The sequence below is a fragment of the Budorcas taxicolor genome, chromosome 24 (genome assembly GCF_023091745.1).
Source record: "Budorcas taxicolor isolate Tak-1 chromosome 24, Takin1.1, whole genome shotgun sequence".
Classification (NCBI taxonomy): Eukaryota; Metazoa; Chordata; class Mammalia; order Artiodactyla; family Bovidae; genus Budorcas; species Budorcas taxicolor.
The window spans coordinates 39,537,911-39,552,544 of NC_068933.1; the positions used below are offsets into that span (position 1 = coordinate 39,537,911).

The 14,634-nt window shown below is 34.8% G+C and overlaps 1 protein-coding gene across 1 annotated transcript in view; it reads left to right on the forward strand.

Moving 5' to 3' along the window:
• The first annotated feature begins 204 nt into the window (after nucleotides 1–204).
• Nucleotides 205–14,634, forward strand: part of TOP2B (DNA topoisomerase II beta) — a 48,102-nt gene continuing 33,672 nt past the window's right edge. The window contains exons 1-9 of the mRNA XM_052661556.1: nucleotides 205–331; nucleotides 1,269–1,359; nucleotides 2,708–2,771; nucleotides 6,895–7,040; nucleotides 7,868–7,965; nucleotides 8,658–8,870; nucleotides 12,058–12,231; nucleotides 13,637–13,738; nucleotides 13,824–13,961. Of these exons, the coding sequence (XP_052517516.1) occupies nucleotides 1,272–1,359; nucleotides 2,708–2,771; nucleotides 6,895–7,040; nucleotides 7,868–7,965; nucleotides 8,658–8,870; nucleotides 12,058–12,231; nucleotides 13,637–13,738; nucleotides 13,824–13,961 (1,023 nt within the window). The 5' untranslated portion in view covers nucleotides 205–331; nucleotides 1,269–1,271. The remainder of the gene's footprint in view (nucleotides 332–1,268; nucleotides 1,360–2,707; nucleotides 2,772–6,894; nucleotides 7,041–7,867; nucleotides 7,966–8,657; nucleotides 8,871–12,057; nucleotides 12,232–13,636; nucleotides 13,739–13,823; nucleotides 13,962–14,634) is intronic.

Here is a 14,634-nt window from a genome sequence, read left to right on the forward strand (position 1 = left end):
TTCTAATGAATATTCAGGGTTGATTTTTTTAAATAACTTAATAAAAATGAGCCTGAAGGATAGGTTTTCTCTTTAACAACAAAATAATGTCATGTGTCCATATACATTTTAGTTTACCCTTTGGTAGGTTATTTAAATTTGATTTTTTGGTTAATTTTAGACTCTTTTTGATCAGAACAATGCTACAAAAAAGGAAGAGTCAGAAACTGCAAGCAAAAATGATTCTTCAAAGAAGTTGTCTGTCGAGAGAGTGTATCAGAAAAAGACACAACTCGAACATATTCTCCTTCGTCCTGATACGTACATTGGGTCAGTGGAGCCATTGACACAGGTAGTTATTAAATTTTACTGAAATTAGATGTATATCTGTATCTACTGAATACCACTTTTGTGATTATATGGCCTGTGAATACATAATTTCATGTCTCTGGTAATAACACAAAGCAGGGAGAGCGAGCTAAGAGGCAGAAATGTCTCCATTTCCTACGAGAGAGTATAAAACTAGAGGTGAAAACGGAAGTGTAGAGTGTGGGGATGTGTATAGTGAAGTGGTGTTGTATGAACTTCTTAGAAGTTCTCAAGTTCTGGCTGTGGTTTATTGTAAATTATAGAATTTGTACGTGCACATTGACTTGTTTAACACTTACTTGGCTTACAGTTAATATCTTATTTGATTCTAGCAATTTTGGAAAGCAGGCACTGTTTTCTCCATTCTATAAGACACTGAAGTTTAAATAGATTTCTCTTTTTTTTTTTAAGTGACCTGCTCAGATCCCTCAACTAGTGAGAGCTGGGATTCATAGCTAGGTATCTTTGACTCTAACATCATGCTGCATTCATGTTGTTTTACTCCATGCTGCTTATTTATTAGAAAATATAAAACGGGAAGCAAAAGTATAAAGTAAATATGATTTGGTTTTTTTCCTGTTTTATTGGCCAAAAAGTTCGTTTAGGTTTCATAACACCTTGGGGAAAAACCTGAATGAACTTTCTGGCTAGTTCCATATTTAAATAGTTATTAACAACTTTTGGTGCCTTACATTAAAGCTGACTTTATGAGTAAGAAGACAGACTTGATATAAAACAAACAATTTCTCAATTTATAGGCTATTTAAATTGAATATGGATTCAGTAAGGTTGCTTGTGACTGAAGTAATATATTTTTCTACTTTGAAGACCTACGTATTTACAGTGTAAATGACAAATACAGGTTTATGTTTTGTAAAATTTTACTCCATAAATTCTTTTGAAACTCTTTCTTAATGCAGCTCATGTGGGTATATGATGAAGATGTAGGAATGAATTGCAGAGAGGTTACCTTTGTGCCGGGTTTATATAAGATCTTTGATGAAATTTTGGGTGAGTATTTGTTTAAGATTTAATGAATTTGTTTCTATTGATATCATTTATAATGTTCCTGTGTATGTAAAGCCAAACTTTTATAAATTTTAGAGGCATATCTCAGGTTTTTATGTTGAGTATAAATATTCTTCAGAAAATCTGTTACCTGCTGTAATATGTTCATATTTCTGGACATTATGTCTTTGTGTTTGGTCTGTTCATCTGTGAAATGCGTGTATTGTACTTGGTCAGTAACCCCAAGGTTAGTGTGTGGTCCTGTCTGTGCAGTTGTCTTGGGGTTGATTGCATCCCAGTCACCAGGGAGGGGATGTTAAAGATAGATTCCAGGGCCTGATCTTTGCAGATTCAGTTAGTTTTGGGTGAGACACATAAAATTGTGTTTCTAAACAGCACATTAGGTATTTATTTCTGTTGGGCAACCAGGTTTAACAACCCTTGTTCCAAATACCTCTGTGCTTTCCAAATCACACAGTTAATTCAGTCACAATGAAATGTTGATGCGAAATTGACTCCTGGGGAGTACTCAGACTTTGGGAATGTTTTTAGCCTCACAGATGGGAATGTTTTTAGCCTCAAAGATGCATCAGTGCCACTGGGTTTCCTGCCAGGGTTGTGTGGGTCTCTCGAAGCTTCTTTTCATCTTTGGGAAAAAGAAAGGAGAGTAAAACTGGTTACTTAGTTTTCTAAGTTTTGTACTTTTGCTCATCTGACAACTATCTGCCAGTTTTACTTTTAGGTTATACAGTGTTTATCAGGAACATATTTCTTCTGTGATTGAAGTTCAGTTTTACAGCTATCTTGTGTTTAAATTTTACTGAAGCCATGATTAAATGTATGCAAATATTATCAGTTATAGTTCATAGCATTTAGTATTTTGATTTCTGTGAATGCTAAAGAGTGCCTTTCTAATTCAAAAACAACTGGTTTCAGCTCATTCTATCTATAAAATCAGTAGTTTATTGAAGGAGATCAAGAGAAAGTAGTTATTTGTTACCAAGATAAAATATAATTAAACCCGATTTTAAACTTTTAGGCCTGGATAGGGGATTGTAAACTGCAAATATTTGTTTTGATATATCACAAAATCATTCCCCCACCTACCCCACACCTTGTTTTGTAGAAGACATAATAGTAATTTAGTGTGACATAAAAACATTTAAGAATATTATTTGGAAAATAAGGTTTTGTAATAGAAGTTACCAGTAGTTATTTTCTTTAACTATTACCATAGGTAAATATTTATATTCAGTAGTGATGCACTTGCAACCATATGTTTATTTATGTCATGTGTGTCTGTTTATTATAACTTTTTATATATTACTCACCAAAATATTTATTTTTGTAGTTAATGCAGCTGATAATAAACAGAGGGATAAGAACATGACCTGTATTAAAGTTTCTATTGATCCGTAAGTATATTTCAAGTTTAATTTTTTATGCTAAGCTGTTTTATTCAGATAGTCCCAGTTTATGAACATGTCTCAAATGAATAATTCATATAGTTAGTTTCCTGTTGCTCGAGACCCTGTTATTCTTACCTCTTTTAGCCAGAATGCTGTCCTCTTAGATTCCTCTGTTGTTCAGAGTCTTTTTCTCCAAAGTACTTTCTGATGGGAGCTCTCGGAGACCATTTTTCTCCTTCTCTGGTGCTGTGGATGCTGTTTCAGCTGCTAGAATAATCACTGGGTATTTTTTCCTTTCGCTTTGGTACTCAAGGTCAAGTGCACTATTGTTAGTACTATTCCAGTTACATTATGGATTAAATTATTCTTTCACAACCAACATTTAGGCTTTTCCATTATTTATAACATCATTTGTAAATTGGGAACTGCTGGTAGTATAGAATATGTACCGGGTATTCAGCTAATCACTATGGTGACTTTTTTCTTTTTGGAGGACTGAGGGACGTGTGAAAATAATAAAGTTCTAAGTTCAAAATACACTTTTTATGTTTATGCTAGTTTCACCAGTATGCCTTTTGTAAGATATTATATTTATCCCTTGTAATTTCATTAGTAGGTTAGCATGATTTTAAGATTTTTTTCCTTAACATGAAAGTTTAATAATTCAGTTACAACTTTATTGTCAATAATCTAATTTCAGAGGGCATGGTTAAGATAAATGATATAATAAAAATATAATTTATATTTGGTTATACAATGAAGTTGACTGTATCTTATATGAAAATATTACTACATAACTATACTATTAAAGTTCTTGATTTTCTTTTTCTTCCTGTCTTATTTTTTACTTTCATCATTTCTATAATGAATACACTATACTGAGAATTTATATGGTAAGATGCATACTTAAAAGTAAGTGGTATGGTATGATGGACACTTAAAATTTACAACTTCTGCAGACATTTAAGATAGTTTTAAGGAAATTTTAGCTGTCAAGATTTCTTTTCTTCCATAGTTAGGAAATTGTCAGTTAAAAATGATTATATTTTAGGAGGGTAGTATGGAGTAATAGATGTTTAATGTTTAATATCTTCATGCTTTTTTAAAAATCAGAACTGACTGAAAACTAAGGAAGTCCTTTTTAAAAATACATTCTTGATGAACATGGTTACAGTTATTTGATTCTTTTATCTTAATTGTTTTGGCCACATTGATCAGCAATGTGCAGTTAAAAAACAGCTTAGATAGAATCCCATTATAGCGAAGTGATTAAGAAGTGAGCTATAAAATAGTTATGTAGACCAAATAGTGGCTCATAGTGACAAGCTTTACTTTATTCCAGATTCTGGATAAAGTAATTCTGGGTAACTAGTGCTCTTTCTCTTTTGCATTCTTTTATGTAGCAGATTGTATTTTTCTTTGTGCATGTGTGTTCATGAACTCTTTGTGTAAAAGAAAGGTTACATTTTAATAGTGAATGGGTCAAATGTAGAGTATACCCCGTCTAGGTTAGCTCTTACTATTCCTCTTTCGATAGTACTCTGTGACGTGGAGATAAAGTTTAAGTACAAAGCCATAGTTGTAAAAGACACAGGAATAGGTCAGCAAGGGATGCTGTACAGGATTTGGACTGCAGTTCTAAGAAGCTAGAGAATTTGAAGCACTTCTCACAGGGGAGTTTAAAACCCATTAAATAGTATAGTGTAATGGTTAGTATTGAAACAGCTTACTTGATGGCATCAATTTGATTAAAAACTAACACATGTGAAAAGCACAGTAACCAGAGTTCTAATTATTTCTCTAGCTTAAGTATTCTTATTTATTTAGGGTTGAAATTCTTAAAGCTGTAGCTTTCCAAAAAATGTACACTCATAGAGAATATACAGTATGCATACATTTTAAAAATTGCCTTCTCTATACTATTTTGTACCTTTCTATTTTACATGCTGAAGACAGCCTTCCTTATTAACTTACATAAATCTACTTAATTCTTTTAACTATCCTTAAGTATTATGTCAGTATATCATAATTAACCTCTTTCCAGTTGATGAATATTGGATATTCAGCTTGTTTCCCAAGTTTCTTTTTAGCTTGAATTATTCTGGAATTCTATTTGTAGCTGATTCAAGCACATCATTCTTTTAATACTTCTGTGAAGATTATTGATGGAGCGAAAAATGCAGTTATATAATTCCAAATCATTGTTTAGAGATTATAGAGATAAGTTCCAGACCTCAGAAGTTAAATGAACTGAAATTTTTTAATAGAGAGGTGACTTTGATAGAAAGTTTTAGTTTCACAGTCATATAGGCTTATAGAATGTATGAGGTATTGTCTTATTTTTTTGAAACTGTGAAGATAATGAATTTACAAAGTGCCTTATTTTAATTATAGTACTGTATATATACTAAGTAGGATGAAAAGATTTTAAGGATTTTTTCATGAGTATATTGACTTTAGTGTCATTCTGAGACGTTTAAGATCTATAATTTTCCATCCATTATCTTTCTTTGTTTCCTTCAGAATTGTTCTCTATTAGTTTTAAACTCCATGAAGTGCCTTGTGTAAAAAAAAAAATTAATAAGTTACAGGTTTTAAACTCAAGCTAGGAACTATTTCGATATTTAAAAAAATAATGCAATACAGGGCCCTTGTTTTCAAGACTTCACTCTTGACCTTGGGATATGGGACATGCAAGGTAAAGTACAGTAGCTCATTTGAACTGTTACATATTTAAATATTTAGCTGTATATTCTGTAAAGAGTGTATACCCACACATTAGATAACCTAATTATGTCCTGAGGTCCCTAGTAAATAATTTAGATTTTTTTATTGGCCAGTTTCAATATAAGGAATGTTGGAAAACATTATTTTAGGCTGGGAGGACAGAAGTCGTAAATTGATTATTGAAGTCAAGGTAAAATTTGGCTAGACAGAGAAGAAAAGGATTTTATAGGCAAAGGAAAGACGATGAAGAAATGAAAGAACTGAGACTGAGTAAAACTGTAATAAAGTAATAAAACTGTATTGAAGGAAAACTGACTTGGAGGAAAATATGAAGCATGTTGGAGAACAGTGGTTCAGTTTGGCTGCAAGTAGGGGTACGCACACGGGCCTTAAACATGCAGTAGAGGACTGCAGAGCTTGATTTCATAGAAAACATGGAGCTACTGCTGTGTCCTGGTGCAAAACATAGTGTTATGAAAGCTGTGGTAAGTCCATCATTGTTATGAAGAATGTATTTAAAGGGAGTGGCTAGTTCTGTTCTTAGCTGTGTTGCAGTAATCAGTATTTAAGGTGATAACTAATTTAGACTCATACAATGGCATTTGGAATGAAGGAAGATTGGATAGTGATGAAACAAATCTAATAGGACAAACTAAGTTGAAAACATTAAACTCATCTCTTAATGATCAGGAGATATGAATAAAAATAACAAAATTTGAGTCCACATGATTTGGAGAGTTGAACCCATGTTGTTAAAAGTGAGGGAAAGAAACGTTGAGTCTCTGTGATTCAGAGAGTTGAACCTGTATTGTGAAAAGTGAGGGAAAGAAAAGTTGGTTTGCTGATTTTGGGAAAGAAAATGATGTGCTTTTTAGTCTAACAGTGATTGCTACAGTATAAGGACCCTCTAACATTTAGATGGAGAGTGGGACATATTCTAGGCAGCTTTCCTTTGCTGTCTGCACTCCTCAGTAGTTTGATGGGAGGTGAAAGTGGCCGTGGCTGCTAGCCCCGCAGAGCCTGTGGTCACAGGGGGTCGACTGGTGGGAAGAAGCATAAAGGTCATGGCTCCTATGTATGAAGAGAAAGTGGAATTGATAGCTGGCTTCTTATACAAGCTTCTCTGCTTTTACTGTTGAGAAGAGTTTTGTTTTCTTGGGAGACTTTTGCAGTATCACCTGCAGAACTTATTGACCCTAGTTAGACTTACAACTCAGGGATGGTAACGTGTGTCCTCAGCAAGGGTTTTCTTGAAAGATGAGTGAGTGTCTTCCAATTGGTAATGGCTGGCCTTTTGCTTGTAATCATTCATGTTTATTCTGGGTCACTTTACTTTTGATGGAAATTAATTGATTTATCTTTAAACTATTTTAAGCTCCAAACTCTGCTTGTTTATTTACAGTGAATCTAACATTATAAGCATTTGGAATAATGGGAAAGGCATTCCAGTAGTAGAACACAAAGTAGAGAAAGTTTATGTTCCTGCATTAATTTTTGGACAGCTTTTAACATCCAGTAACTATGACGATGATGAGAAAAAAGTAACAGGTAAAGTCTGAATGGCTGATCGGAATTTTTATTGAGAAATGCTGCTCTCTTAACGTAGAAGTCTGTTACTATTTCTATATGATATTACAGAAAAGGGAGCTTTTCTAGTTTTGTTGTGAGAAAATCCTTTTTAGAATTAATATCTATAAAAACTATCATGTATTACTGTTGTCTTGATTATAGACGCTTAACTGGTAGTACATTGACTTCTGCTAGAACTCCTGGAACTCTGTCTAACCTGGCTGATAGTTTGGGTTTTGAATTAGAGTACTGATGAGAGTAAGATGCATATGATTCCTGTATGTGTGAATTTGCTTTTACATAAGCACCGTGTCATCAATCAAATTATTTTTGAACCATTTTCTTTGAGTCAAGATTGAAAGTCTAGACTCTATGGAGTTGAAAGTGCTTTGACCATAGCCAGTTGTTTTTCTACTTATTTACATTTCCCCGAAGATGATTTTTTTCCAAAACCAAAGTTCTAGAAAGTTCATAGATTAGAGTTTTGTAATAGAAGTGACTGTGATAGAAAGCTCAGATTCATACTCACACAGACTTACTGGATTGTTTGAAGATACAGTGCTTAATTTTTAAAAAATTGTTATGAAGATTATCTACAAAATGTGTATTTTAATTATATTACTGTATGTGCTAAATCTTAATTGTATGTTTCTTTAAATGAAAAATCTAAATATGCTTTGATATATTCAATCAGTGATTAAAAAGTGGAAACTGTTTTGCAACAGACCTGCCCTATGGTATGTGAGTTAACAAAGTCCCTTTAAAATTGTTTTCATTAAACCTTTCACATTTAATTGTTCTTACAGGTGGTCGCAATGGTTATGGTGCAAAACTTTGTAATATTTTCAGCACAAAGTTTACAGTAGAAACTGCTTGCAAAGAATACAAACATAGTTTTAAGCAGGTATGATAGAAGTGTGACCAATTCTTTCTTAAGAATAATCATGTTTGTTGCTTTGCCAAGGTAATACCTGTATAATACCTTAGATACCTATATAAATTATTATTTTAAGTTAAGCAAGTCATCAGAGTAAAAAGGCTACAGAATGCTTGGGAGATTTTACGTAAATCCATTTTCCTCCCATTCCTTTAAAAGAAAATGCTTTATTTGACAGACTTCTTTTTAACGTGTTCAACCAATAGGGAAAATGTCTTGAACCTTACAGTCTAATTGAAATGCACCCACTTAGCATGTTTGAAAATTTCCTTGTTGATTAATCATTATATTTCAAATTTTTATATTTCACTTTTGTAGACCTTTGAAAACTTTACATAAGCTAAAATAATTTTGTGAGAAAAGCATTGTACCTTTTTATTTTTGTATAATTCTGTGTATGGTCATTTGTAGATTTTGAAAGATTTAATTAACAATATATAAAGCTGTTCAGTTGATTTTGCTTATTTTCAGCATGAGGTTGTTATAATAGTTTTATCTAAAATTTCTTCATTTATAGTATAGTTTTAAGGATTGGTTTGTTGTGAAAGTTGGAAAATTATTCTAGTTGTGGTAAATGAATGTATTTCATTAGCTGAGTCTTTATGTATTATCTAATATAGAAGCACAATAGAAATATTTAAATATTTTTTCTTTTAAAGACATGGATGAATAATATGATGAAGACTTCTGAAGCCAAAATTAAACATTTTGATGGTGAAGATTACACATGTATAACATTCCAACCAGATCTGTCCAAATTTAAGATGGAGAAACTTGACAGGGATATCGTAGCTCTCATGACCAGAAGAGCTTATGATTTGGCTGGCTCCTGCAAGGGGGTCAAGGTCATGTTCAATGGGAAGAAATTGCCCGTAAGTGTCTTCCAAAATAACTCGTGCTTTGTTAATTTGTAGACAGCCTATAGTTAGATCTTGCTTTTTAAATTGTTAGTCTCTTTTAACAAGCGTGTTTAGATGATTGACATTTAAAGTAATTATTGATACATTTGGATTAAAGCTTACCATCTTGTTATATGTTCATTTATTGTATTTGTTCTTGGTTACTTATGTCCTTGTATCCTGCCTTCTTTGGTTTTAATTCAGCATTTTTAAAAAATTTCATTTTATCTTCTCTATTTACTTATCGTGTGTGTGCGTGTTCTCGGTTGCTCACTTATCTGACTCTTTGAGGCCCCGTGGACTGTAGCCTGCCAGGCTCCTCTGTCCATGGGATTTTTCAGGCAAGAATACTGGAGTGCTTGCCATTTCCTTCTCTAGGGGGTCTTCCCAACCCAGGGATTGAATCCATGTCTCCTGCATTGATTGGCAGGCAAATTTTTACCACTGTGCCCCCTCAGAATCCTCTTTACTTATTATTCTTATTTTTAAAACTTCTTTAGTGATTGTCTTAGGGTTTATAATACTCGTTTGTAAATAATTTGAGTCCACCTTTTTTTGTCACTTGGTGTGTAGAGCAAAAACTTTATGACAGTGTATCCCCAGGTCCCCTTCTCTGTCCCTGTGCCCTCTTCATCATACGTTTCACTTTGGCGTATTCTCTAAACAACAGAAGAAGAGAGAGAATGAGGAGGAAGAAATATTTGGAAAAGTTATGGCAGAAATATTTCCACAGTCAAGTTCATTGATTTTTTTTTAAACTGTGTCAAGTTTCTGACTTGATGATGTTGCTACTGCTTTAAGCAGTCAGTTATACTTTAGAGCAATAAAAAAAATAGAGTTTACCTTCTTTTATTCCATTTCCACTGCTCTTAATTTCTTGTTGTAGGCCTAAGTTTCTGATCTATTTCATATTCCTTCTGGCTGGAGATTTTTCTTTAACATTTATTTCCTGTGTATACCTTTGCTGATAATAGTTTCCCTCAGTTTATGATTGTCTGAGAGAATTTTTTCTTTCACTTGAAAGGATGCAGAGTTTCACGTATAGAATCACAGTCAACAGCTGTTTTTTTTTTAACACTTAAAAATGCCACTCTGTTGTCTTCTTGGTTGCATGGCGTCCGCTGTGACCCCTATCCTTCCTCTGTTGGTAAGGTTTCTTTTTCCTCCCCCTGCCTTGAAGATTTTCTATTTGTCTTTCGAGTATGATATACTCAGTTGTATATATAGGTTTTGTTGTTGTTGTTTTGGGGGGTTTTTTTTGGTACTTAATTCTCTGTGGCGTCTCCTGAGCTTATTGGATCTGTTGTTTGGTGTCTGTCACTAATTCTGGGAAAATTTTGGCTGCCATTTCTGGACGTGCTGCTCTTCCTTCTCCCTCTGGGAGTCTAATTGTGCATGAACTGCAGGACCCGAGCTCCTGCATGCTTTACTCCGCTTTACTCACTCTGTTTTCTCTTTGAGTTTCAGTTTGTTTGACTCCTATTGCTATATTTTCAAGTTCATTGACTTTTTCCTCTACTGTGTCAAGTTTACTTCTGAGCCTGCCAAAGGCATTCTTTGTGTCTTCTGCTTTTCTTAATTTCTAGCATTTGCATTTGATTCATTCTTAAAGGTTCTGTCTCTCTGCTGAAGTTGCATATTAGACAATATATATTAGACAATATGCAACTTCCACAAGAGCCTTTAACCTGTTAGGCATTGTTGTTGTTCAGTTGCTAAGTTGTGTCTGACTCTTTGTGAGTCTATGTGCTGCAGCATGCCAGGCTTCCCTGCCCTTCACTCTCTCCCGCACTTTGCTCAGACTTGTGTCCATTGAGTCAGATGCCATCCAGCCATCTCGTCCTCTGTCCCCTTCCTTCTCCTCTTGCCCTTTTAGTCTTTCCCCACATCAGGGTCTTTTCTAATGATTTGGCTCTTTGCATCAGGTAGCCAAAAGCCCTATCTGATAGCTAAAACATCTGCGACATATCTAAGTTCTGATGATTGATTTGTCTTTTCAGACTGTGTTTTCCCCTTGCCTTTTGGCATACCTTGTGAGATTCTGTTGAACACCAGCTATGTCGCATAGCATAGTAAATATGGTGTGAATAGGCTTTAGTATGAGGATTTATGTTAATCTGTACAGGGAGCGGGCCGTGTTTGCAGGCTGTTGTTGCTGCAGTTACTAGTGGTGAGGTCTGTTGTTGCTGTGGGCACCAGATACTTCAGATTCTATCTTGTCCTTTCTCTATGCTTTCGGGCTTGTGTTGGAGCTGCTGGTCTTCCAGCTGGAAACTGCTGTTACAGTTGGAGGCCTGCTGGCCTGGGTATAGGTTGTGAGAGACCCCCATGTCTGATTAGTCTCAGGCTTTGGACTGCTCAGGGCCTGTGTCTCTGGGTTTAGCCTTCTCAGGAGTGTCTGTGCCTCCGCTTGAGTGGAGACGTTCCCTTTGTCCTCTGTTTTCCTCTGGTTGCATCAGGTCACACCAGTGCTCTCCTCCTGTGCCCTGCAGGATAAGCCTTTTTAAGATGTAAATAAGATGGGCATAGGAGGTGTGGGGCTGGGCAGAAGTACTTTATCCCAGCTCTGGTGGTAGTTCACCACTGCTTTCCAACAGTGTCCTTCCCCCTGTGAAGTAAGCCATTCTTTTTTTTTTTTTTTTTTTTCTGATAAGGGTGAAGGGTCTGGGTTGAATTCCTAGTGGCTGCTGTTCTCCACCTGGCCCCATGATGGTCACTTTTTCTAAATTCTTTCTGATCTACTCTGTGAGGAAAGACCTGCAAAAGACTAGGAACCCTTTCTGACCAGACTTCAGGTGCTTCACACACACACACTAGTCCACACTTGTCTATAGAAAGAAATTCATCAGAAGCTCTGGTTCCAGGTTCCTATGGGCTTATAGCACACCAAGCAGCTTCTGCCCAGATAAGCAAACGATTCAGGTTCTGTGTCTCCCTGCAAACACCTGTCTCTCTTCAGACTTTGGATGCTCAGCTGTCCTGTGATCTCAAGTTTTTGAAGATGCATAGAAAATTTGTTGTTTAACCAACTCTTTTCTGATAAAGGAGAAGAAAACTTCTTTGAGCCTTCCCTTCTACATGTCTAAACTGGCTGGTGTTCACCTAGTTCAGCTGCCAGTGCAAGAGGAATTGTTCATTGTTTTTGTTTTCCAAATTTTAGGTAAATGGATTTCGCAGTTACGTAGATCTTTATGTGAAAGACAAATTGGATGAAACTGGAGTGGCCCTAAAAGTTATTCATGAACTTGCAAATGAAAGATGGGACGTTTGTCTCACATTGAGTGAAAAAGGATTCCAGCAAATCAGCTTTGTAAATAGCATTGCAACAACAAAAGTAAGTACACTAATTCTTTGTTCCCAAGTCAGTTGTAGAACAGTCTTCATTAAAAACAAGCTAAAACAACAAAGAATACCCCTCCACCCTGCTTTTGTGAAATCAAAATTGACTTATGAAAATAAAAGTATATTTTCTATGAAATATCTGTCTTACAATTTATTTAAGCGTCCACTGAGAAATAAATTTACATGATTAGAACTTATAGTTGAATACATTTGTATTTTATGGAATTTAGAATGATAACAAATTCCTTGTTTTGTGTTCTGAGTTTTGAGTGTAAAAGAACAAATAATAAGAGATGAGTCTGTTTTGAGATCACATCGTGAAATACCTTATCTGTGGTTCTAAGGAGTTTGAACCTTTTTGTAGGCTTTTAAATTTCCAAATCAAATGAAATTCTTCTCATCTATATGCATTTATCCATTGACCATAATGAAATATTGGGCAATATAAGTGTGTATTTTAGAATAAAGCCACGAGCTATCACTTTGTCCCTCTTGTTCAAGTTTGAACTTATTTTTTATCATCTAGCATCACTTTTTCTAGTCAACAGAAATCCTGTATCAGATTTGATTGCATTTTATTATGTGTAATAGAAACCTAGTATGCAGTGGTTTGTAGATATGTGAAGGTTTTCCTTTTCCTCTTCTGGGGACTGATGGCATGCAGTCTTAGTCTGGTTCTGTGACTTTACAGTGTCAACAGGGTCCTGTTCTCTTCCTGGCTTGCTTTCTTTTCTGCCTCTCTCAGCATGTGGCTTTCATTTTCATGCCTTTAATATGTCTGCTGCACCTTTCTAAGTCCTAAGGAGAGAATGAAGTTGGACAAATGCATATGTGAATTATATCTCTCCACTTTTATCAGGAATTCAGTATTGTTCCTGGAAACCTGATCCAGTGGACCTCTGCTAGCTTCTCTGGCTAAAACTGGGTCAAGGGTCCCTTTACCTGCAAGGGAGTCTAGATTGGTAAATCTTTGTAACTGGACATGTTGCCAGTTAAAAACACAATTGGATTTGCCCATAATATGAAAGGGAAGACACTGTTGATGGCTACCATGGTCCCTAAGTGGCAGTCTTGTGAGCATCATTGCTACCACCAGGCCAGTGTTCATTCTCACCTCTGTGTCTCTTTTTCGTTGTTTTCACTTGGTGGGGAGTTATATAGAGTTGCTAATTAGCTCTGTGGCCAAAAGGACTATGTTTTAAATCCCAGCTCTTTCCTTCTGAGACTTATCATATTACGTCTGATATATAGGGTGAGTAATATAGTCATACTAACTTAAAAAAGTTGTGTTGAAGATTAAATGCTCACTCTAGAAAAATGTGAATGTTACTGTTTTGCTGCCTTAATTATGGAAGATTTTGTATTCGTTTTTTTTTTTTTTTTTTCCCCCTCTTTAGGGTGGACGGCATGTGGATTATGTAGTAGACCAAGTTGTTGGTAAACTGATTGAAGTGGTTAAGAAAAAGAACAAAGCTGGTGTGTCAGTGAAACCATTTCAAGTAAGTGATGTTTTATATGTTCTGTTGAATTGTTAAGTAATAATCAATTCTGATATTGACCTTTCTTTGGATATGTTTTCAACAGGTAAAAAATCATATATGGGTTTTTATTAACTGCCTTATTGAAAATCCAACTTTTGATTCTCAGACTAAGGAAAACATGACTTTGCAGCCCAAAAGTTTTGGATCCAAATGCCAACTATCAGAAAAATTTTTTAAAGCAGTGAGTAAAACGTATATTACTTTTCAGTGTTTTTTGTTTAATTTAGAGTTGATTAAGTAGTTTTCTTGATTTATTTATTCTGATTAGTTTGTTATTTTAACTGCAGATACAGGCATACTTATCCTAAAAACCAAAATGCTTGATTCTGAAAACTTCAAAGGTTAGATAGACACTGTTTCATAAAACAGTTGATTATTTTGCCAAGCTTTAAAGTAGGGAATCCTGTAACTAATTATGTTTTCAGTTTGCATTGGTCTTTAAAAAGCCAGTTTTGCCTCTAAAAAATGTACAGGTCCTCACAGGACTCCTGTCTTCATCTTTTCCATTCCTTTCAAATTCATCTACTGATTTTGTAGATGTAACTTAAAAAATTATGGTAACATATGTCTAACATAAAATTTACCATATTCTACATATTTTTTTTTCATTTTACTTAGCACATATTTATTTAGGCTGCCTTAACCTTTCTGAAACAAGATGAAAATATAAATAATAAATCTTAGATTTATAACTGAGCCTTGTGGCTGCTCTATAACAGTCAACAAAAACAAGACCAGGAGCTGACTGGCTCAGATCATGAACTCCTTATTGCCAAATTCAGACTTAAATTGAAGAAAGTAGGGAAAACCACTAGACTATTCAGGTATGACCTAAATCAAATCCCTTATGATTA